Source organism: Tripterygium wilfordii, chromosome 5 (assembly GCF_013401445.1).
Source record: "Tripterygium wilfordii isolate XIE 37 chromosome 5, ASM1340144v1, whole genome shotgun sequence".
Classification (NCBI taxonomy): Eukaryota; Viridiplantae; Streptophyta; class Magnoliopsida; order Celastrales; family Celastraceae; genus Tripterygium; species Tripterygium wilfordii.
The window spans coordinates 7,256,432-7,279,418 of record NC_052236.1 but is presented as its reverse complement, the minus strand read 5'-3'; the positions used below and the strand labels follow the sequence as shown (position 1 = coordinate 7,279,418).

Below are 22,987 nucleotides of genomic sequence, written 5' to 3'. Positions count from 1 at the left end.
TACGAAACGTGGCACGAAGGCTTAACTAGCAAGTTAGACTTCTAAGAACACTAAATAGAGTACAACGGTCCACATTGATGCTTTGGAATTGCTCAACTCTCTCCATAGAGGAGCTTTTCACGTTTTTGAGCAATTTGAGACATAACTTGGTCTATTCGCCTCTTTGCCTTACGAAAGGTGGCACGAAGGGTCAACTAGCAAGTTAAGACTTCTAAGAGCACTAAATAGAGTACAACGGTCCACATTGATGCTTTGGAATTGCTCAACTCTCTTCATAGAGGAGCTTTTCGCGTTTTTGTGCAATTCCAAACATAACTTGGTCTATTCACCTCTTTACCTTACGAAACGTGGCACGAAGGCTCAACTAGCAAGTTAGACTTCTTAGAACACTAAATAGAGTAGAACGGTCCACATTGATGCTTTGGAATTGCTCAACTCTCTCCATAAAGGAGCTTTTCACGTTTTTGTGCAATTTGAGACATAACTTGGTCTATTCACGTCTTTACCTTACGAAACGTGGCACGAAGGCTGAACTAGCAAGTTAGGCTTTTAAGAGCACTAAATAGAGTACAACGGTCCACATTGATGCTTTGGAATTGCTCAACTCTCTCCATAGAGGAGCTTTTCACGTTTTTGTGCAATTTCAAACATAACTTGGTCTATTCGCGTCTTTACCTTACGAAACGTGGCACGAAGGCTCAACTAGCAAGTTAGACTTCTAAGAACACTAAATAGAGTACAACGGTCCACATTGATGCTTTGGAATTGCTCAACTCTCTCCATAGAGGAGCTTTTCACGTTTTTGAGCAATTTGAGACATAACTTGGTCTATTCGCCTCTTTGCCTTACGAAACGTGACACGAAGGCTCAACTAGCAAGTTAAGACTTTTAAAAGCACTAAATAGAGTACAACGGTCCACATTGATGCTTTGGAATTGCTCAACTCTCTCCATAGAGGAGCTTTTCACGTTTTTGTGCAATTTCAAACATAACTTGGTCTATTCGCCTCTTTACCTTACGAAACGTGGCACGAAGGCTCAACTAGCAAGTTAGACTTTTAAGAGCACTAAATAGAGTACAACGGTCCACATTGATGCTTTGGAATTTCTCAACTCTCTCCATAGAGGAGCTTTTCATGTTTTTGTGCAATTTGAGACATAACTTGGTCTATTCGCCTCTTTACCTTACGAAACGTGGCACGAAGGCTCAACTAGCAAGTTAGACTTTTAAGAGCACTAAATAGAGTACAACGGTCCACATTGATGCTTTGGAATTGCTCAACTCTCTCCATAGAGGAGCTTTTCATGTTTTTGTGCAATTTGAGACATAACTTGGTCTATTCGCGTGTTTACCTTACGAAACGTGGCACGAAGGCTCAACTAGCAAGTTAGACTTCTTAGAACACTAAATAGAGTAGAACGGTCCACATTGATGCTTTGGAATTGCTCAACTCTCTCCATAGAGGAGCTTTTCACGTTTTTGTGCAATTTGAGACATAACTTGGTCTATTCGCCTCTTTACCTTACGAAACGTGGCACGAAGGCTCAACTAGCAAGTTAGACTTTTAAGAGCACTAAATAGTGTACAACGGTCCACATTGATGCTTTGGAATTGCTCAACTCTCTCCATAGAGGAGCTTTTCATGTTTTTGTGCAATTTGAGACATAACTTGGTCTATTCGCGTGTTTACCTTACGAAACGTGGTACGAAGGCTCAACTAGCAAGTTAGACTTCTTAGAACACTAAATAGAGTAGAACGGTCCACATTGATGCTTTGGAATTGCTCAACTCTCTCCATAGAGGAGCTTTTCACGTTTTTGTGCAATTTGAGACATAACTTGGTCTATTCGCCTCTTTACCTTACGAAACGTGGCACGAAGGCTCAACTAGCAAGTTAGACTTTTAAGAGCACTAAATAGTGTACAACGGTCCACATTGATGCTTTGGAATTGCTCAACTCTCTCCATGGAGGAGCTTTTCACGTTTTTGTGCAATTTCAAACATAACTTGGTCTATTCGCGTCTTTACCTTACGAAACGTGGCACGAAGGCTCAACTAGCAAGTTAGACTTCAAAGAACACTAAATAGAGTACAACGGTCCACATTGATGCTTTGGAATTGCTCAACTCTCTCCATAGAGGAGCTTTTCACGTTTTTGTGCAATTTCAAACATAACTTGGTCTATTCGCGTCTTTACCTTACGAAACGTGGCACGAAGGCTCAACTAGCAAGTTAGACTTCTAAGAACACTATATAGAGTACAACGGTCCACATTGATGCTTTGGAATTGCTCAACTCTCTCCATAGAAGAGCTTTTCACGTTTTTGAGCAATTTGAGACATAACTTGGTCTATTCGCCCCTTTACCTTACGAAACGTGGCACGAAGGCTCAACTAGCAAGTTAGACTTCTTAGAACACTAAATAGAGTACAACGGTCCACATTGATGCTTTGGAATTGCTCAACTCTCTCCATAGAGGAGCTTTTCACGTTTTTTGTGCAATTTCAAACATAACTTGGTCTATTCGCGTCTTTACCTTACGAAACGTGGCACGAAGGCTTAACTAGCAAGTTAGACTTCTAAGAACACTAAATAGAGTACAACGGTCCACATTGATGCTTTGGAATTGCTCAACTCTCTCCATAGAGGAGCTTTTCACGTTTTTGAGCAATTTGAGACATAACTTGGTCTATTCGCCTCTTTGCCTTACGAAAGGTGGCACGAAGGGTCAACTAGCAAGTTAAGACTTCTAAGAGCACTAAATAGAGTACAACGGTCCACATTGATGCTTTGGAATTGCTCAACTCTCTTCATAGAGGAGCTTTTCGCGTTTTTGTGCAATTTCAAACATAACTTGGTCTATTCACCTCTTTACCTTACGAAACGTGGCACGAAGGCTCAACTAGCAAGTTAGACTTCTTAGAACACTAAATAGAGTAGAACGGTCCACATTGATGCTTTGGAATTGCTCAACTCTCTCCATAAAGGAGCTTTTCACGTTTTTGTGCAATTTGAGACATAACTTGGTCTATTCACGTCTTTACCTTACGAAACGTGGCACGAAGGCTGAACTAGCAAGTTAGGCTTTTAAGAGCACTAAATAGAGTACAACGGTCCACATTGATGCTTTGGAATTGCTCAACTCTCTCCATAGAGGAGCTTTTCACGTTTTTGTGCAATTTCAAACATAACTTGGTCTATTCGCGTCTTTACCTTACGAAACGTGGCACGAAGACTCAACTAGCAAGTTAGACTTCTAAGAACACTAGATAGAGTACAACGGTCCGCATTGATGCTTTGGAATTGCTCAACTCTCTCCATAGAGGAGCTTTTCACGTTTTTGAGCAATTTAAGACATAACTTGGTCTATTCGCCTCTTTGCCTTACGAAACGTGACACGAAGGCTCAACTAGCAAGTTAAGACTTTTAAAAGCACTAAATAGAGTACAACGGTCCACATTGATGCTTTGGAATTGCTCAACTCTCTCCATAGAGGAGCTTTTCACGTTTTTGTGCAATTTCAAACATAACTTGGTCTATTCGCCACTTTACCTTGCGAAACGTGGCACGAAGGCTCAACTAGCAAGTTAGACTTTTAAGAGCACTAAATAGAGTACAACGGTCCACATTGATGCTTTGGAATTGCTCAACTCTCTCCATAGAGGAGCTTTTCATGTTTTTGTGCAATTTGAGACATAACTTGGTCCATTCGCCTCTTTACCGTACGAAACGTGGCACGAAGGCTCAACTAGCAAGTTAGACTTTTAAGAGCACTAAATAGAGTACAACGGTCCACATTGATGCTTTGGAATTGCTCAACTCTCTCCATAGAGGAGCTTTTCATGTTTTTGTGCAATTTGAGACATAACTTGGTCTATTCGCGTGTTTACCTTACGAAACGTGGCACGAAGGCTCAACTAGCAAGTTAGACTTCTTAGAACACTAAATAGAGTAGAACGGTCCACATTGATGCTTTGGAATTGCTCAACTCTCTCCATAGAGGAGCTTTTCACGTTTTTGTGCAATTTGAGACATAACTTGGTCTATTCGCCTCTTTACCTTACGAAACGTGGCACGAAGGCTCAACTAGCAAGTTAGACTTTTAAGAGCACTAAATAGTGTACAACGGTCCACATTGATGCTTTGGAATTGCTCAACTCTCTCCATAGAGGAGCTTTTCATGTTTTTGTGCAATTTGAGACATAACTTGGTCTATTCGCGTGTTTACCTTACGAAACGTGGCACGAAGGCTCAACTAGCAAGTTAGACTTCTTAGAACACTAAATAGAGTAGAACGGTCCACATTGATGCTTTGGAATTGCTCAACTCTCTCCATAGAGGAGCTTTTCACGTTTTTGTGCAATTTGAGACATAACTTGGTCTATTCACGTCTTTACCTTACGAAATGTGGCACGAAGGCTCAACTAGAAAGTTAGACTTTTAAGGGCACTAAATAGAGTACAACGGTCCACATTGATGCTTTGGAATTGCTCAACTGTCTCCATAGAGGAGCTTTTCACGTTTTTGTGCAATTTCAAACATAACTTTGTCTATTCGCCTCTTTACCTTACGAAACGTGGCACGAAGGCTCAACTAGCAAGTTAGACTTTTAAGAGCACTAAATAGAGTACAACGGTCCACATTGATGCTTTGGAATTGCTCAACTCTCTCCATGGAGGAGCTTTTCACGTTTTTGTGCAATTTCAAACATAACTTGGTCTATTCGCGTCTTTACCTTACGAAACGTGGCACGAAGGCTCAACTAGCAAGTTAGACTTCTAAGAACACTAAATAGAGTACAACGGTCCACATTGATGCTTTGGAATTGCTCAACTCTCTCCAGAGAGGAGCTTTTCACGTTTTTGAGCAATTTAAGACATAACTTGGTCTATTCGCCTCTTTGCCTTACGAAACGTGACACGAAGGCTCAACTAGCAAGTTAAGACTTTTAAAAGCACTAAATAGAGTACAACGGTCCACATTGATGCTTTGGAATTGCTCAACTCTCTCCATAGAGGAGCTTTTCACGTTTTTGTGCTATTTCAAACATAACTTGGTCTATTCGCCTCTTTACCTTACGAAACGTGGCACGAAGGCTCAACTAGCAAGTTAGACTTTTAAGAGCACTAAATAGAGTACAACGGTCCACATTGATGCTTTGGAATTTCTCAACTCTCTCCATAGAGGAGCTTTTCATGTTTTTGTGCAATTTGAGACATAACTTGGTCTATTCGCCTCTTTACCTTACGAAACGTGGCACGAAGGCTCAACTAGCAAGTTAGACTTTTAAGAGCACTAAATAGAGTACAACGGTCCACATTGATGCTTTGGAATTGCTCAACTCTCTCCATAGAGGAGCTTTTCATGTTTTTGTGCAATTTGAGACATAACTTGGTCTATTCGCGTGTTTACCTTACGAAACGTGGCACGAAGGCTCAACTAGCAAGTTAGACTTCTTAGAACACTAAATAGAGTAGAACGGTCCACATTGATGCTTTGGAATTGCTCAACTCTCTCCATAGAGGAGCTTTTCACGTTTTTGTGCAATTTGAGACATAACTTGGTCTATTCGCCTCTTTACCTTACGAAACGTGGCACGAAGGCTCAACTAGCAAGTTAGACTTTTAAGAGCACTAAATAGTGTACAACGGTCCACATTGATGCTTTGGAATTGCTCAACTCTCTCCATAGAGGAGCTTTTCATGTTTTTGTGCAATTTGAGACATAACTTGGTCTATTCGCGTGTTTACCTTACGAAACGTGGTACGAAGGCTCAACTAGCAAGTTAGACTTCTTAGAACACTAAATAGAGTAGAACGGTCCACATTGATGCTTTGGAATTGCTCAACTCTCTCCATAGAGGAGCTTTTCACGTTTTTGTGCAATTTGAGACATAACTTGGTCTATTCACGTCCTTACCTTACGAAACGTGGCACGAAGGCTCAACTAGCAAGTTAGACTTTTAAGAGCACTAAATAGTGTACAACGGTCCACATTGATGCTTTGGAATTGCTCAACTCTCTCCATAGAGGAGCTTTTCATGTTTTTGTGCAATTTGAGACATAACTTGGTCTATTCACGTCTTTACCTTACGAAACGTGGCACGAAGGCTCAACTAGCAAGTTAGACTTTTAAGGGCAGTAAATAGAGTACAACGGTCCACATTGATGCTTTGGAATTGCTCAACTGTCTCCATAGAGGAGCTTTTCACGTTTTTGTGCAATTTCAAACATAACTTGGTCTATTCGCCTCTTTACCTTACGAAACGTGGCACGAAGGCTCAACTAGCAAGTTAGACTTTTAAGAGCACTAAATAGTGTACAACGGTCCACATTGATGCTTTGGAATTGCTCAACTGTCTCCATAGAGGAGCTTTTCACTTTTTGTGCAATTTCAAACATAACTTGGTCTATTCGCCTCTTTACCTTACGAAACCTGGCACGAAGGCTCAACTAGCAAGTTAGACTTTTAAGAGCACTAAATAGTGTACAACGGTCCACATTGATGCTTTGGAATTGCTCAACTCTCTCCATAGAGGAGCTTTTCACGTTTTTGTGTAATTTGAGACATAACTTGGTCTATTCACGTCTTTACCTTACGAAACGTGGCACGAAGGCTCAACTAGCAAGTTAGACTTTTAAGGGCACTAAATAGAGTACAACGGTCCACATTGATGCTTTGGAATTGCTCAACTGTCTCCATAGAGGAGCTTTTCACGTTTTTGTGCAATTTCAAACATAACTTGGTCTATTCGCCTCTTTACCTTACGAAACGTGGCACGAAGGCTCAACTAGCAAGTTAGACTTTTAAGAGCACTAAATAGAGTACAACGGTCCACATTGATGCTTTGGAATTGCTCAACTCTCTCCATGGAGGAGCTTTTCACGTTTTTGTGCAATTTCAAACATAACTTGGTCTATTCGCGTCTTTACCTTACGAAACGTGGCACGAAGGCTCAACTAGCAAGTTAGACTTCTGAGAACACTAAATAGAGTACAACGGTCCACATTGATGCTTTGGAATTGCTCAACTCTCTCCAGAGAGGAGCTTTTCACGTTTTTGAGCAATTTAAGACATAACTTGGTCTATTCGCCTCTTTGCCTTACGAAACGTGACACGAAGGCTCAACTAGCAAGTTAAGACTTTTAAAAGCACTAAATAGAGTACAACGGTCCACATTGATGCTTTGGAATTGCTCAACTCTCTCCATAGAGGAGCTTTTCACGTTTTTGTGCAATTTCAAACATAACTTGGTCTATTCGCCTCTTTACCTTACGAAACGTGGCACGAAGGCTCAACTAGCAAGTTAGACTTTTAAGAGCACTAAATAGAGTACAACGGTCCACATTGATGCTTTGGAATTGCTCAACTCTCTCCATAGAGGAGCTTTTCATGTTTTTGTGCAATTTGAGACATAACTTGGTCTATTCGCCTCTTTACCTTACGAAACGTGGCACGAAGGCTCAACTAGCAAGTTAGACTTTTAAGAGCACTAAATAGAGTACAACGGTCCACATTGATGCTTTGGAATTGCTCAACTCTCTCCATAGAGGAGCTTTTCATGTTTTTGTGCAATTTGAGACATAACTTGGTCTATTCGCGTGTTAACCTTACGAAACGTGGCACGAAGGCTCAACTAGCAAGTTAGACTTCTTAGAACACTAAATAGAGTAGAACGGTCCACATTGATGCTTTGGAATTGCTGAACTCTCTCCATAGAGGAGCTTTTCATGTTTTTGTGCAATTTGAGACATAACTTGGTCTATTCGCCTCTTTACCTTACGAAACGTGGCACGAAGGCTCAACTAGCAAGTTAGACTTTTAAGAGCACTAAATAGATTACAACGGTCCACATTGATGCTTTGGAATTGCTCAACTCTCTCCATAGAGGAGCTTTTCATGTTTTTGTGCAATTTGAGACATAACTTGGTCTATTCGCGTGTTTACCTTACGAAACGTGGCACGAAGGCTCAACTAGCAAGTTAGACTTCTTAGAACACTAAATAGAGTAGAACGGTCCACATTGATGCTTTGGAATTGCTCAACTCTCTCCATAGAGGAGCTTTTCACGTTTTTGTGCAATTTGAGACATAACTTGGTCTATTCGCCTCTTTACCTTACGAAACGTGGCACGAAGGCTCAACTAGCAAGTTAGACTTTTAAGAGCACTAAATAGTGTACAACGGTCCACATTGATGCTTTGGAATTGCTCAACTCTCTCCATAGAGGAGCTTTTCATGTTTTTGTGCAATTTGAGACAGAACTTGGTCTATTCGCGTGTTTACCTTACGAAACGTGGTACGAAGGCTCAACTAGCAAGTTAGACTTCTTAGAACACTAAATAGAGTAGAACGGTCCACATTGATGCTTTGGAATTGCTCAACTCTCTCCATAGAGGAGCTTTTCACGTTTTTGTGCAATTTGAGACATAACTTGGTCTATTCACGTCCTTACCTTACGAAACGTGGCACGAAGGCTCAACTAGCAAGTTAGAATTTTAAGGGCACTAAATAGAGTACAACGGTCCACATTGATGCTTTGGAATTGCTCAACTGTCTCCATAGAAGAGCTTTTCACGTTTTTGTGCAATTTCAAACATAACTTGGTCTATTCGCCTCTTTACCTTACGAAACGTGGCACGAAGGCTCAACTAGCAAGTTAGACTTCTAAGAACACTAAATAGAGTACAACGGTCCACATTGATGCTTTGGAATTGCTCAACTCTCTCCATAGAGGAGCTTTTCACGTTTTTGAGCAATTTGAGACATAACTTGGTCTATTCGCCTCTTTGCCTTACGAAACGTAGCACGAAGGCTCAACTAGCAAGTTAAGACTTTTAAGAGCACTAAATAGAGTACGACGGTCCACATTGATGCTTTGGAATTGCTCAACTCTCTCCATAGAGGAGCTTTTCATATTTTTGTGCAATTTGAGACATAACTTGGTCTATTCGCGTGTTTACCTTACGAAACGTGGCACGAAGGCTCAACTAGCAAGTTAGACTTCTTAGAACACTAAATAGAGTACAACGGTCCACATTGATGCTTTGGAATTGCTCAACTCTCTCCATAGAGGAGCTTTTCACGTTTTTGAGCAATTTGAGACATAACTTGGTCTATTCGCCTCTTTGCCTTACGAAACGTGGCACGAAGGCTCAACTAGCAAGTTAAGACTTTTAAGAGCACTAAATAGAGTACGACGGTCCACATTGATGCTTTGGAATTGCTCAACTCTCTCCATAGAGGAGCTTTTCACGTTTTTGTGCAATTTCGAAAATAACTTGGTCTATTCGCCTCTTTACCTTACGAAATGTGGCACGAAGGCTCAACTAGCAAGTTAGACTTTTAAGATCACTAAATAGAGTACAACGGTCCACATTGATGCTTTGAAATTGCTCAACTCTCTCCATAGAGGAGCTTTTCACGTTTTTGTGCAATTTGAGCCATAACTTGGTCTATTCGCGTCTTTACCTTACGAAACGTGGCACGAAGGCTCAACTAGCAAGTTAGACTTCATAGAACGCTAAATAGAGTAGAACGGTCCACATTGATGCTTTGGAATTGCTCAACTCTCTCCATAGAGGATCTTTTCACGTTTTTGTGCAATTTGAGACATAACTTGGTCTATTCGCGTCTTTACCTTACGAAACGTGGCACGAAGGCTCAACTAGCAAGTTAGACTTTTAAGAGCACTAAATAGAGTACAACGGTCCACATTGATGCTTTGGAATTGCTCAACTCTCTCCATAGAGGAGCTTTTCATGTTTTTGTGCAATTTCAAACATAACTTAGTCTATTCGCGTCTTTACCTTACGAAACGTGGCACGAAGGCTCAACTAGCAACTTAGACTTCTAAGAACACTAAATAGAGTACAACGGTCCACATTGATGCTTTGGAATTGCTCAACTCTCTCCATAGAGGAGCTTTTCACGTTTTTGAGCAATTTGAGACATAACTTGGTCTATTCGCCTCTTTGCCTTACGAAACGTGGCACGAAGGCTCAACTAGCAAGTTAAGACTTTTAAGAGCACTAAATAGAGTACGACGGTCCACATTGATGCTTTGGAATTGCTCAACTCTCTCCATAGAGGGGCTTTTCACGTTTTTGTGCAATTTGAAAAATAATTGGTCTATTCGCCTCTTTACCTTACGAAACGTGGCACGAAGGCTCAACTAGCAAGTTAAGACTTTTAAGAGCACTAAATAGAGTACAACGGTCCACATTGATGCTTTGGAATTGCTCAACTCTCTCCATAGAGGAGCTTTTCACGTTTTTGTGCAATTTCAAACATAACTTGGTCTATTCGCCTCATTACCTTACGAAACGTGGCACGAAGGCTCAACTAGTAAGTTAGACTTTTAGGAGCACTAAATAGAGTACAACGGTCCACATTGATGCTTTGGAATTGCTCAACTCTCTCCATAGAGGAGCTTTTCACGTTTTTGTGCAATTTGAGACATAACTTGGTCTATTCGCGTGTTTACCTTACGAAACGTGGCACGAAGGCTGAACTAGCAAGTTAGACTTCTTAGAACACTAAATAGAGTACAACGGTCCACATTGATGCTTTGGAATTGCTCAACTCTCTCCATAGAGGAGCTTTTCACGTTTTTGAGCAATTTGAGACATAACTTGGTCTATTCGCGTCTTTACCTTACGAAACGTGGCACGAAGGCTCAACTAGCAAGTTAGACTTTTAAGAGCACTAAATAGAGTACAACGGTCCACATTGATGCTTTGGAATTGCTCAACTCTCTCCATAGAGGAGCTTTTCATGTTTTTGTGCAATTTCAAACATAACTTGGTCTATTCGCGTCTTTACCTTACGAAACGTGGCACGAAGGCTCAACTAGCAAGTTAGACTTCTAAGAACACTAAATAGAGTACAACGGTCCACACTGATGCTTTGGAATTGCTCAACTCTCTCCATAGAGGAGCTTTTCACGTTTTTGAGCAATTTGAGACATAACTTGGTCTATTCGCCTCTTTGCCTTACGAAACGTGGCACGAAGGCTCAACTAGCAAGTTAAGACTTTTAAGAGCACTAAATAGAGTACGACGGTCCACATTGATGCTTTGGAATTGCTCAACTCTCTCCATAGAGGGGCTTTTCACGTTTTTGTGCAATTTGAAAAATAATTGGTCTATTCGCCTCTTTACCTTACGAAACGTGGCACGAAGGCTCAACTAGCAAGTTAAGACTTTTAAGAGCACTAAATAGAGTACAACGGTCCACATTGATGCTTTGGAATTGCTCAACTCTCTCCATAGAGGAGCTTTTCACGTTTTTGTGCAATTTCAAACATAACTTGGTCTATTCGCCTCATTACCTTACGAAACGTGGCACGAAGGCTCAACTAGTAAGTTAGACTTTTAGGAGCACTAAATAGAGTACAACGGTCCACATTGATGCTTTGGAATTGCTCAACTCTCTCCATAGAGGAGCTTTTCATGTTTTTGTGCAATTTGAGACATAACTTGGTCTATTCGCGTCTTTACCTTACGAAACGTGGCACGAAGGCTCAACTAGCATGTTAGACTTCTTAGAACACTAAATAGAGTAGAACGGTCCACATTGATGCTTTGGAATTGCTCAACTCTCTCCATAGGGGAGCTTTTCACGTTTTTGTGCAATTTGAGACATAACTTGGTCTATTCGCGTCTTTACCTTACAAAACGTGGCACGAAGGCTCAACTAGCAAGTTAGACTTCTTAGAACACTAAATAGAGTAGAACGGTCCACATTGATGCTTTAGAATTGCTCAACTCTCTCCATAGAGGAGCTTTTCACGTTTTTGTGCAATTTCACACATAACTTGGTCTATTCGCATCTTCACCTTACGAAACGTGGCACGAAGGCTCAACTAGCAAGTTAGACTTCTAAGAACACTAAATAGAGTACAACGGTCCACATTGATGCTTTGGAATTGCTCAACTCTCTCCATAGAGGAGCTTTTCACGTTTTTGAGCAATTTGAGACATAACTTGGTCTATTCGCCTCTTTACCTTACGAAACGTGGCACGAAGGCTCAACTAGCAAGTTAGACTTCTTAGAACACTAAATAGAGTAGAACGGTCCATATTGATGCTTTAGAATTGCTCAACTCTCTCCATAGAGGAGCTTTTCACGTTTTTGTGCAATTTCACACATAACTTGGTCTATTCGCATCTTTACCTTACGAAACGTGGCACGAAGGCTCAACTAGCAAGTTAGACTTCTAAGAACACTAAATAGAGTACAACGGTCCACATTGATGCTTTGGAATTGCTCAACTCTCTCCATAGAGGAGCTTTTCACGTTTTTGAGCAATTTGAGACATAACTTGGTCTATTCGCCTCTTTACCTTACGAAACGTGGCACGAAGGCTCAACTAGCAAGTTAGACTTTTAAGAGCACTAAATAGAGTACAACGGTCCACATTGATGCTTTGGAATTGCTCAACTCTCTCCATAGAGGAGCTTTTCACGTTTTTGTGCAATTTGAGACATAACTTGGTCTATTCGCGTCTTTACCTTACGAAACGTGGCACGAAGGCTCAACTAGCAAGTTAGACTTCTTAGAACACTAAATAGAGTAGAACGGTCCACATTGATGCTTTAGAATTGCTCAACTCTCTCCATAGAGGAGCTTTTCACGTTTTTGTGCAATTTCACACATAACTTGGTCTATTCGCATCTTTACCTTACGAAACGTGGCACGAAGGCTCAACTAGCAAGTTAGACTTCTAAGAACACTAAATAGAGTACAACGGTCCACATTGATGCTTTGGAATTGCTCAACTCTCTCCATAGAGGAGCTTTTCACGTTTTTGAGCAATTTGAGACATAACTTGGTCTATTCGCCTCTTTACCTTACGAAACGTGGCACGAAGGCTCAACTAGCAAGTTAGACTTCTAAGAACACTAAATACAGTACAACGGTCCACATTGATGCTTTGGAATTGCTCAACTCTCTCCATAGAGGAGCTTTTCACGTTTTTGTGCAATTTGAGACATAACTTGGTCTATTCGCGTCTTTACCTTACGAAACGTGGCACGAAGGCTCAACTAGCAAGTTAGACTTCTAAGAACACTAAATACAGTACAACGGTCCACATTGATGCTTTGGAATTGCTCAACTCTCTCCATAGAGGAGCTTTTCACGTTTTTTAGCAATTTGAGACATAACTTGGTCTATTCGCCTCTTTGCCCTACGAAAGGTGGCACGAAGGCTCAACTAGCAAGTTAAGACTTTTAAGAGCACTAAATAGAGTACAACGGTCCACATTGATGCTTTGGAATTGCTCAACTCTCTCCATAGAGGAGCTTTTCACGTTTTTGTGCAATTTGAGACATAACTTGGTCTATTCGCGTCTTTACCTTACAAAACGTGGCACGAAGGCTCAACTAGCAAGTTAGACTTCTTAGAACACTAAATAGAGTAGAACGGTCCACATTGATGCTTTAGAATTGCTCAACTCTCTCCATAGAGGAGCTTTTCACGTTTTTGTGCAATTTCACACATAACTTGGTCTATTCGCATATTTACCTTACGAAACGTGGCACGAAGGCTCAACTAGCAAGTTAGACTTCTAAGAACACTAAATAGAGTACAACGGTCCACATTGATGCTTTGGAATTGCTCAACTCTCTCCATGGAGGAGCTTTTCATGTTTTTGTGCAATTTGAGACATAACTTGGTCTATTCGCGTCTTTACCTTACGAAACGTGGCACGAAGGCTCAACTAGCATGTTAGACTTCTTAGAACACTAAATAGAGTAGAACGGTCCACATTGATGCTTTGGAATTGCTCAACTCTCTCCATAGAGGAGCTTTTCACGTTTTTGTGCAATTTGAGACATAACTTGGTCTATTCGCGTCTTTACCTTACGAAACGTGGCACGAAGGCTCAACTAGCAAGTTAGACTTCTTAGAACACTAAATAGAGTAGAACGGTCCACATTGATGCTTTAGAATTGCTCAACTCTCTCCATAGAGGAGCTTTTCACGTTTTTGTGCAATTTCACACATAACTTGGTCTATTCGCATCTTTACCTTACGAAACGTGGCACGAAGGCTCAACTAGCAAGTTAGACTTCTAAGAACACTAAATAGAGTACAACGGTCCACATTGATGCTTTGGAATTGCTCAACTCTCTCCATAGAGGAGCTTTTCACGTTTTTGAGCAATTTGAGACATAACTTGGTCTATTCGCCTCTTTACCTTACGAAACGTGGCACGAAGGCTCAACTAGCAAGTTAGACTTCTTAGAACACTAAATAGAATAGAACGGTCCACATTGATGCTTTAGAATTGCTCAACTCTCTCCATAGAGGAGCTTTTCACGTTTTTGTGCAATTTCACACATAACTTGGTCTATTCGCATCTTTACCTTACGAAACGTGGCACGAAGGCTCAACTAGCAAGTTAGACTTCTAAGAACACTAAATAGAGTACAACGGTCCACATTGATGCTTTGGAATTGCTCAACTCTCTCCATAGAGGAGCTTTTCACGTTTTTGAGCAATTTGAGACATAACTTGGTCTATTCGCCTCTTTACCTTACGAAACGTGGCACGAAGGCTCAACTAGCAAGTTAGACTTTTAAGAGCACTAAATAGAGTACAACGGTCCACATTGATGCTTTGGAATTGCTCAACTCTCTCCATAGAGGAGCTTTTCACGTTTTTGTGCAATTTGAGACATAACTTGGTCTATTCGCGTCTTTACCTTACGAAACGTGGCACGAAGGCTCAACTAGCAAGTTAGACTTCTTAGAACACTAAATAGAGTAGAACGGTCCACATTGATGCTTTAGAATTGCTCAACTCTCTCCATAGAGGAGCTTTTCACGTTTTTGTGCAATTTCACACATAACTTGGTCTATTCGCATCTTTACCTTACGAAACGTGGCACGAAGGCTCAACTAGAAAGTTAGACTTCTAAGAACACTAAATAGAGTACAACGGTCCACATTGATGCTTTGGAATTGCTCAACTCTCTCCATAGAGGAGCTTTTCACGTTTTTGAGCAATTTGAGACATAACTTGGTCTATTCGCCTCTTTACCTTACGAAACGTGGCACGAAGGCTCAACTAGCAAGTTAGACTTCTTAGAACACTAAATAGAGTAGAACGGTCCACATTGATGCTTTAGAATTGCTCAACTCTCTCCATAGAGGAGCTTTTCACGTTTTTGTGCAATTTCACACATAACTTGGTCTATTCGCATCTTTACCTTACGAAACGTGGCACGAAGGCTCAACTAGCAAGTTAGACTTCTAAGAACACTAAATAGAGTACAACGGTCCACATTGATGCTTTGGAATTGCTCAACTCTCTCCATAGAGGAGCTTTTCACGTTTTTGAGCAATTTGAGACATAACTTGGTCTATTCGCCTCTTTACCTTACGAAACGTGGCACGAAGGCTCAACTAGCAAGTTAGACTTTTAAGAGCACTAAATAGAGTACAACGGTCCACATTGATGCTTTGGAATTGCTCAACTCTCTCCATAGAGGAGCTTTTCACGTTTTTGTGCAATTTGAGACATAACTTGGTCTATTCGCGTCTTTACCTTACGAAACGTGGCACGAAGGCTCAACTAGCAAGTTAGACTTCTTAGAACACTAAATAGAATAGAACGGTCCACATTGATGCTTTAGAATTGCTCAACTCTCTCCATAGAGGAGCTTTTCACGTTTTTGTGCAATTTCACACATAACTTGGTCTATTCGCATCTTTACCTTACGAAACGTGGCACGAAGGCTCAACTAGCAAGTTAGACTTCTAAGAACACTAAATAGAGTACAACGGTCCACATTGATGCTTTGGAATTGCTCAACTCTCTCCATAGAGGAGCTTTTCACGTTTTTGAGCAATTTGAGACATAACTTGGTCTATTCGCCTCTTTACCTTACGAAACGTGGCACGAAGGCTCAACTAGCAAGTTAGACTTTTAAGAGCACTAAATAGAGTACAACGGTCCACATTGATGCTTTGGAATTGCTCAACTCTCTCCATAGAGGAGCTTTTCACGTTTTTGTGCAATTTGAGACATAACTTGGTCTATTCGCGTCTTTACCTTACGAAACGTGGCACGAAGGCTCAACTAGCAAGTTAGACTTCTTAGAACACTAAATAGAGTAGAACGGTCCACATTGATGCTTTAGAATTGCTCAACTCTCTCCATAGAGGAGCTTTTCACGTTTTTGTGCAATTTCACACATAACTTGGTCTATTCGCATCTTTACCTTACGAAACGTGGCACGAAGGCTCAACTAGAAAGTTAGACTTCTAAGAACACTAAATAGAGTACAACGGTCCACATTGATGCTTTGGAATTGCTCAACTCTCTCCATAGAGGAGCTTTTCACGTTTTTGAGCAATTTGAGACATAACTTGGTCTATTCGCCTCTTTACCTTACGAAACGTGGCACGAAGGCTCAACTAGCAAGTTAGACTTCTTAGAACACTAAATAGAGTAGAACGGTCCACATTGATGCTTTAGAATTGCTCAACTCTCTCCATAGAGGAGCTTTTCACGTTTTTGTGCAATTTCACACATAACTTGGTCTATTCGCATCTTTACCTTACGAAACGTGGCACGAAGGCTCAACTAGCAAGTTAGACTTCTAAGAACACTAAATAGAGTACAACGGTCCACATTGATGCTTTGGAATTGCTCAACTCTCTCCATAGAGGAGCTTTTCACGTTTTTGAGCAATTTGAGACATAACTTGGTCTATTCGCCTCTTTACCTTACGAAACGTGGCACGAAGGCTCAACTAGCAAGTTAGACTTTTAAGAGCACTAAATAGAGTACAACGGTCCACATTGATGCTTTGGAATTGCTCAACTCTCTCCATAGAGGAGCTTTTCACGTTTTTGTGCAATTTGAGACATAACTTGGTCTATTCGCGTCTTTACCTTACGAAACGTGGCACGAAGGCTCAACTAGCAAGTTAGACTTCTTAGAACACTAAATAGAGTAGAACGGTCCACATTGATGCTTTAGAATTGCTCAACTCTCTCCATAGAGGAGCTTTTCACGTTTTTGTGCAATTTCACACATAACTTGGTCTATTCGCATCTTTACCTTACGAAACGTGGCACGAAGGCTCAACTAGCAAGTTAGACTTCTAAGAACACTAAATAGAGTACAACGGTCCACATTGATGCTTTGGAATTGCTCAACTCTCTCCATGGAGGAGCTTTTCACGTTTTTGAGCAATTTGAGACATAACTTGGTCTATTCGCCTCTTTACCTTACGAAACGTGGCACGAAGGCTCAACTAGCAAGTTAGACTTTTAAGAGCCCTAAATAGAGTACAACGGTCCACATTGATGCTTTGGAATTGCTCAACTCTCTCCATAGAGGAGCTTTTCACGTTTTTGTGCAATTTGAGACATAACTTGGTCTATTCGCGTCTTTACCTTACGAAACGTGGCACGAAGGCCCAACTAGCAAGTTAGACTTCTTAGAACACTAAATAGAGTAGAACGGTCCACATTGATGCTTTGGAATTGCTCAACTCTCTCCATAGAGGAGCTTTTCACGTTTTTGTGCAATTTGAGACATAACTTGGTCTATTCGCGTCTTTACCTTACGAAACGTGGCACGAAGGCTCAACTAGCAAGTTAGACTTCTAAGAACACTAAATAGAGTACAACGGTCCACATTGATGCTTTGGAATTGCTCAACTCTCTCCATAGAGGAGCTTTTCACGTTTTTGAGCAATTTGAGACATAACTTGGTCTATTCGCCTCTTTGCCCTACGAAAGGTGGCACGAAGGCTCAACTAGCAAGTTAAGACTTTTAAGAGCACTAAATAGAGTACAACGGTCCACATTGATGCTTTGGAATTGCTCAACTCTCTCCATAGAGGAGCTTTTCACGTTTTTGTGCAATTTCAAACATAACTTGGTCTATTCGCCTCTTTACCTTACGAAACGTGGCACGTAGGCTCAACTAGTAAGTTAGACTTTTAGGAGCACTAAATAGAGTACAACGGTCCACATTGATGCTTTGGAATTGCTCAACTCTCTCCATAGAGGAGCTTTTCATGTTTTTGTGCAATTTGAGACATAACTTGGTCTATTCGCGTGTTTACCTTACGAAACGTGGCACGAAGGCTCAACTAGCAAGTTAGACTTCTTAGAACACTAAATAGAGTAGAACGGTCCACATTGATGATTTGGAATTGCTCAACTCTCTCCATAGAGGAGCTTTTCACGTTTTTGTGTAATTTGAGACATAACTTGGTCTATTCACGTCTTTACCTTACGAAACGTGGCACGAAGGCTCAACTAGCAAGTTAGGCTTTTAAGAACACTAAATAGAGTACAACGGTCCACATTGATGCTTTGGAATTGCTCAACTCTCTCCATAGAGGAGCTTTTCACGTTTTTGTGCAATTTCAAACATAACTTGGTCTATTCGCGTCTTTACCTTACGAAACGTGGCACGAAGGCTCAACTAGCAAGTTAGACTTCTAAGAACACTAAATAGAGTACAACGGTCCACATTGATGCTTTGGAATTGCTCAACTCTCTCCATAGAGGAGCTTTTCACGTTTTTGAGCAATTTGAGACATAACTTGGTCTATTCGCCTCTTTGACTTACGAAACGTGGCACGAAGGCTCAACTAGCAAGTTAAGACTTTGAAGAGCACTAAATAGAGTACAACGGTCCACATTGATGCTTTGGAATTGCTCAACTCTCTCCATAGAGGAGCTTTTCACGTTTTTGTGCAATTTCAAACATAACTTGGTCTATTCGCCTCTTTACCTTACAAAACGTGGCACGAAGGCTCAACTAGCAAGTTAGACTTTTAAGAGCACGAAATAGAGTACAACGGTCCACATTGATGCTTTGGAATTGCTCAACTCTCTCCATAGAGGAGCTTTTCACGTTTTTGTGCAATTTGAGACATAACTTGGTCTATTCGCGTCTTTACCTTACGAAACGTGGCACGAAGGCTCAACTAGCAAGTTAGACTTCTTAGAACACTAAATAGAGTAGAACGGTCCATATTGATGCTTTGGAATTGCTCAACTCTATCCATAGAGGAGCTTTTCACGTTTTTGTGCAATTTGAGACATAACTTGGTCTATTCGCTTCTTTACCTTACGAAACGTGGCACGAAGGCTCAACTAGCAAGTTAGACTTTTAAGAGCACTAAATAGAGTACAACGGTCCACATTGATGCTTTGGAATTGCTCAACTCTCTCCATAGAGGAGCTTTTTATCGCACATTCAACAAACTGATTATGCATTTATAGGTCCAAGAAAATGAATTGATTATGCACGAGATTGAGAAAATGTTACTAGACCATGCACGTCCAATATCTGACGCAGACATTGATCTAGATACCCCATCTATTAGTTCAATACCAAGTGCATTGAGTAGTACCAATTCTAGGAGTGGAGGTTCTATTTTTCCTAATGAGAATTACATATCGCCTGCGTCACCAACAATAATGAAAGATAATGTGCTTCTGGTTGAAATGACCACTCCTTACAAAAAGATGGCAGTTGAGGTTCAAGAAACGAAAAAGAAATCAAATGAAGCATTGCAAAAAATTAGATTATTGGAAGAAGAGAAAGCTGATGCCTTGAATGAGGTTGATATTTTGAAGAGAGATAGAGTAGATAAAATGAAAGAGAAAGAGAAACTGTAGATTGAAAATGAGATTCTCAGTGAGGACTTGCTAAAAGAGGTTACTTCAAAAGAAAAACTTGTAGATGAGAATAATGGGATTATAGAATAAGTGCTCCTATTGCGTGACATACTTTCTAGTGATCCATTTGAGGATGCAGGGATAAAAGGAGACATACACACAATAGAAATGCCTGACAAAGAAGGTGAATAAGTAGAAAATATAAGCAAAAAGAACCCAACCCCTCCATCCATGATGGCTCGAATCAAGACTAAGACTCAAACAGCAAAAGAATACTCAGATTTTGAGTATGAACCTGATAGGAAGCCCATGGTTCTAAGTGAAGTCGAGCTTTGGGCCTGGTTGGTGTGTATTTTGTGGTTAAGGTTAGGCCCATAGTGGGTATATAGTATCTTGTTGGTTGTCTAGGGCGTCTATCAAAAAAAACTTTGAAGTATTTTCTTCTGTAATTTTCCTTGTTTGTCTAGTGTTTCCTTGTATTGTGTTTTTGTGAATCAATACAAAGGCGTTTTCGTATCATCAGGTATCAGCGGTAGGTTGTGCTGCTTATAGTTCTTACTCGTAAACAGAAACAAGAAATGGAAAAGGGATGGGTCAAGTCGGCGGAGAAGACAGAGCAGCGTTTTCAAGTTCTGGAACAACAGTTAGACCTTCGGTTTCAAAAAAATGAGCAACAGATCCAGAGGGTAGTGGATCTGGTGGCTGGGCTTGGGGCCAAAATTGAAAAACTTGCTGTCGGTTCAGGGGAGAATGAAGTGATGAAGATTAGCAGTTCATCTGAAAGGGTCCACAAGCTTCTTCAGCAGAGATGAATCGACGTTCTGAGGTGGTTACACTTCCAAAAGGTACCCGTATGGACTTCTCGAAATTTGATTCTAGTGACCCTGCCGAATGGGTGTATTGTGCTAAACGGTTTTTTGAGCTGAACACAACTCCATCAGAATTAAGGATCCGCCTTGGTTCCTTTCACCTCAGGGGTGAGGCCTTGCAGTGGTTTAAATGGATGAATAGAGTTGTGGGTTGGAAGGATTGGGAGCATTTTGTTCAAGCAATATCAACACCTTTTGGTCCAAGTCAGTTTGAGGATTTTGCTGAGATCTTGGCCAAACTAAGACAAACAGGCTCGTTGAGAGAGTACCAGAAAGAATTTGAGAAATACTTGAACAGAGTAGATGGACTTCCAGAGGCATGCCTCATAAGTTGTTTCATTGGTGGATTGATTGACGAAATTCGAGTGGAAGTCAAGATCTTACAACCTTCTACTTTAATTTCGACCATGGGGTTGGCTAGGCTGATTGAGCATAAGCTGAGTTCGAAACGGGGAAGGGTCTTCACGCCCAAAAGTGTGCTGCTTCCCAATACTAAAACACAGGAAATGAAGAATACTCCCAGTTTACCTCTTGTTAAGATGTTGTCTCCAGGAGAGATGGCGGAACGTAAGAAGAAGCAACTTTGTTACAATTGCGATAAAGAATGGATACTGGGCCATAGGTGTAAACAGAAGGCTTTATTTTTACTTGAAGAATGTGAAGTGGAGTGTGAAGAAACAGAACGGGTATCACCAATACCTGAATTCTCCACAGAAGTTAGTGTTCCTGAAACTCTCCATATCTCTTTGGCGGCTTTAGGAGGATCTACCACCCCCCAAACGATGCGAGTTACCTTATACATCAAGAATCAACATTTCACTGCTCTAATTGATTCAGGAAGCACACACAACTTCTTGCATCCACGTTTGGTGACGAGACTTGGGTGTAAACTAGAAAATTGCACGGATTTGAAGGTGAGAATTACAGACGGTGGGAGTATGCATAGTTCGGGGTTCTGTCCGTCAATTCCAGCTCGCATTCAACAATATTCGGGGAAGGCTGATTTCTTTATCCTTAAGTTAGGAGGATGTGATGAGATATTAGGAATGGCATGGTTTAGGACTCTTGGAACGGTCTTGAGGGACTTTGATAATTTACAAATGCGGTTCACTAGTGAAGGAAAAGGTGTAACTATTTCAGGGTCAAACTCAAATCAGATTGTGGTAATTGAGGCACAAAGGATGGAAAGAATTTTGAAGGGGCCTGAGCCATTGGGGTTCTTGGTGACTCCTGTAGAGACAAACCAAATGCAAGAGGTGTCTAGTGAATTAGACTCTTTAATTACAACCTTGATTCAATGCTTCAGGAACATTTTTGAAGAGCCTACTGAGTTGCCTCCAATGAGGAATCAGAACCACCAGATTCCTACCGTGCCAGGGAGCTCACCTGTTAATGTGCGCCCTTATTGGTATGCTCATTTTTAGAAAGAGAAGATAGAGAGATTAGTTAGCGAAATGCTGAAGGCGGGAACTATTTGTCCATCTAGCAGTCATTTTTCTTCTCCAGCCTTGTTAGTTGCTTAAAAAAGATGGTTCATGGAGACTATGTGTTGATTACCAAGCCCTTAACAGCATTACCATCAAGGATAAGTACCCCATTCCTGTGATCGACGAGTTATTAGACGAGTTGCATGAGGCGTCAGTGTTCTCAAAACTGGACTTGCTAGCAGGTTATCATCAAATCAGAGTTGCTGATTTAGACATACAAAAGACTGCATTTCGCATGCATGATGGCCACTTTGAGTTCCTGGTAATGCCGTTTGGCTTAACCAATGCTCCAAGTACATTTCAACAACTCATGAATGCTATTTTCAACCATATCTTCTACGGTTTGTGGTGGTGTTTCTGGATGATATATTGATTTATAGTTCCACTTTGGAACAACATTTACATCATCTGGAGCTGGTTTTTGTGAAGTTCCAGGAACATCAATTGTTTGTCAAGGCCTCAAAGTGTAGCTTCGGGGTGGCTAGTGTGGACTATTTAGGGCATGTTATCACAGCTGAGGGCATGGCTGCGGATCCAAACAAAATTCAGAGTATGCTGGAGTGGCCCATTCCAACATCTATAACGGCTTAGCGTGGTTTCTTGGGCCTCATGGGATATTATCGAAAGTTCGTGCGGAATTATGGCAAACTTAGTGCACCACTTTCTGCCCTTTTGAAGAAGGGAAACTTTCACTGGTCTAAAGAGGTGGCGCGTGCTTTCAACGATTTAAAGAGAGCAGTGAGTACTACTCCAGTTTTGTGTCTTCCAGATTTTAGTAAACCATTTGGTTTGGAAACGGATGCTAGTGGAGTTGGGTTAGGAGTTGTGTTGACACAAGAGGGTAGGCCAATTGCCTTTGCTAGCAAGCACTTAGCTCTAAAGCATTTGGGTTTGTCCACGTACGAGAAAGAGCTTATGGTCGTAGTTTTTGCTGTGAACAAATGACGATCTTATTTAATTGGGCACAA

The 22,987-nt window shown here is 41.0% G+C and overlaps 1 protein-coding gene across 1 annotated transcript; it reads left to right on the top strand.

Moving 5' to 3' along the window:
- The first annotated feature begins 20,471 nt into the window (after positions 1–20,471).
- LOC119998561 lies at positions 20,472–21,956 on the top strand. Its single transcript, XM_038845907.1, has one exon. It carries the CDS (start codon positions 20,472–20,474, stop codon positions 21,954–21,956), a length of 1,485 nt encoding a protein of 494 aa, XP_038701835.1.
- The last annotated feature ends 1,031 nt before the right edge of the window (positions 21,957–22,987 follow it).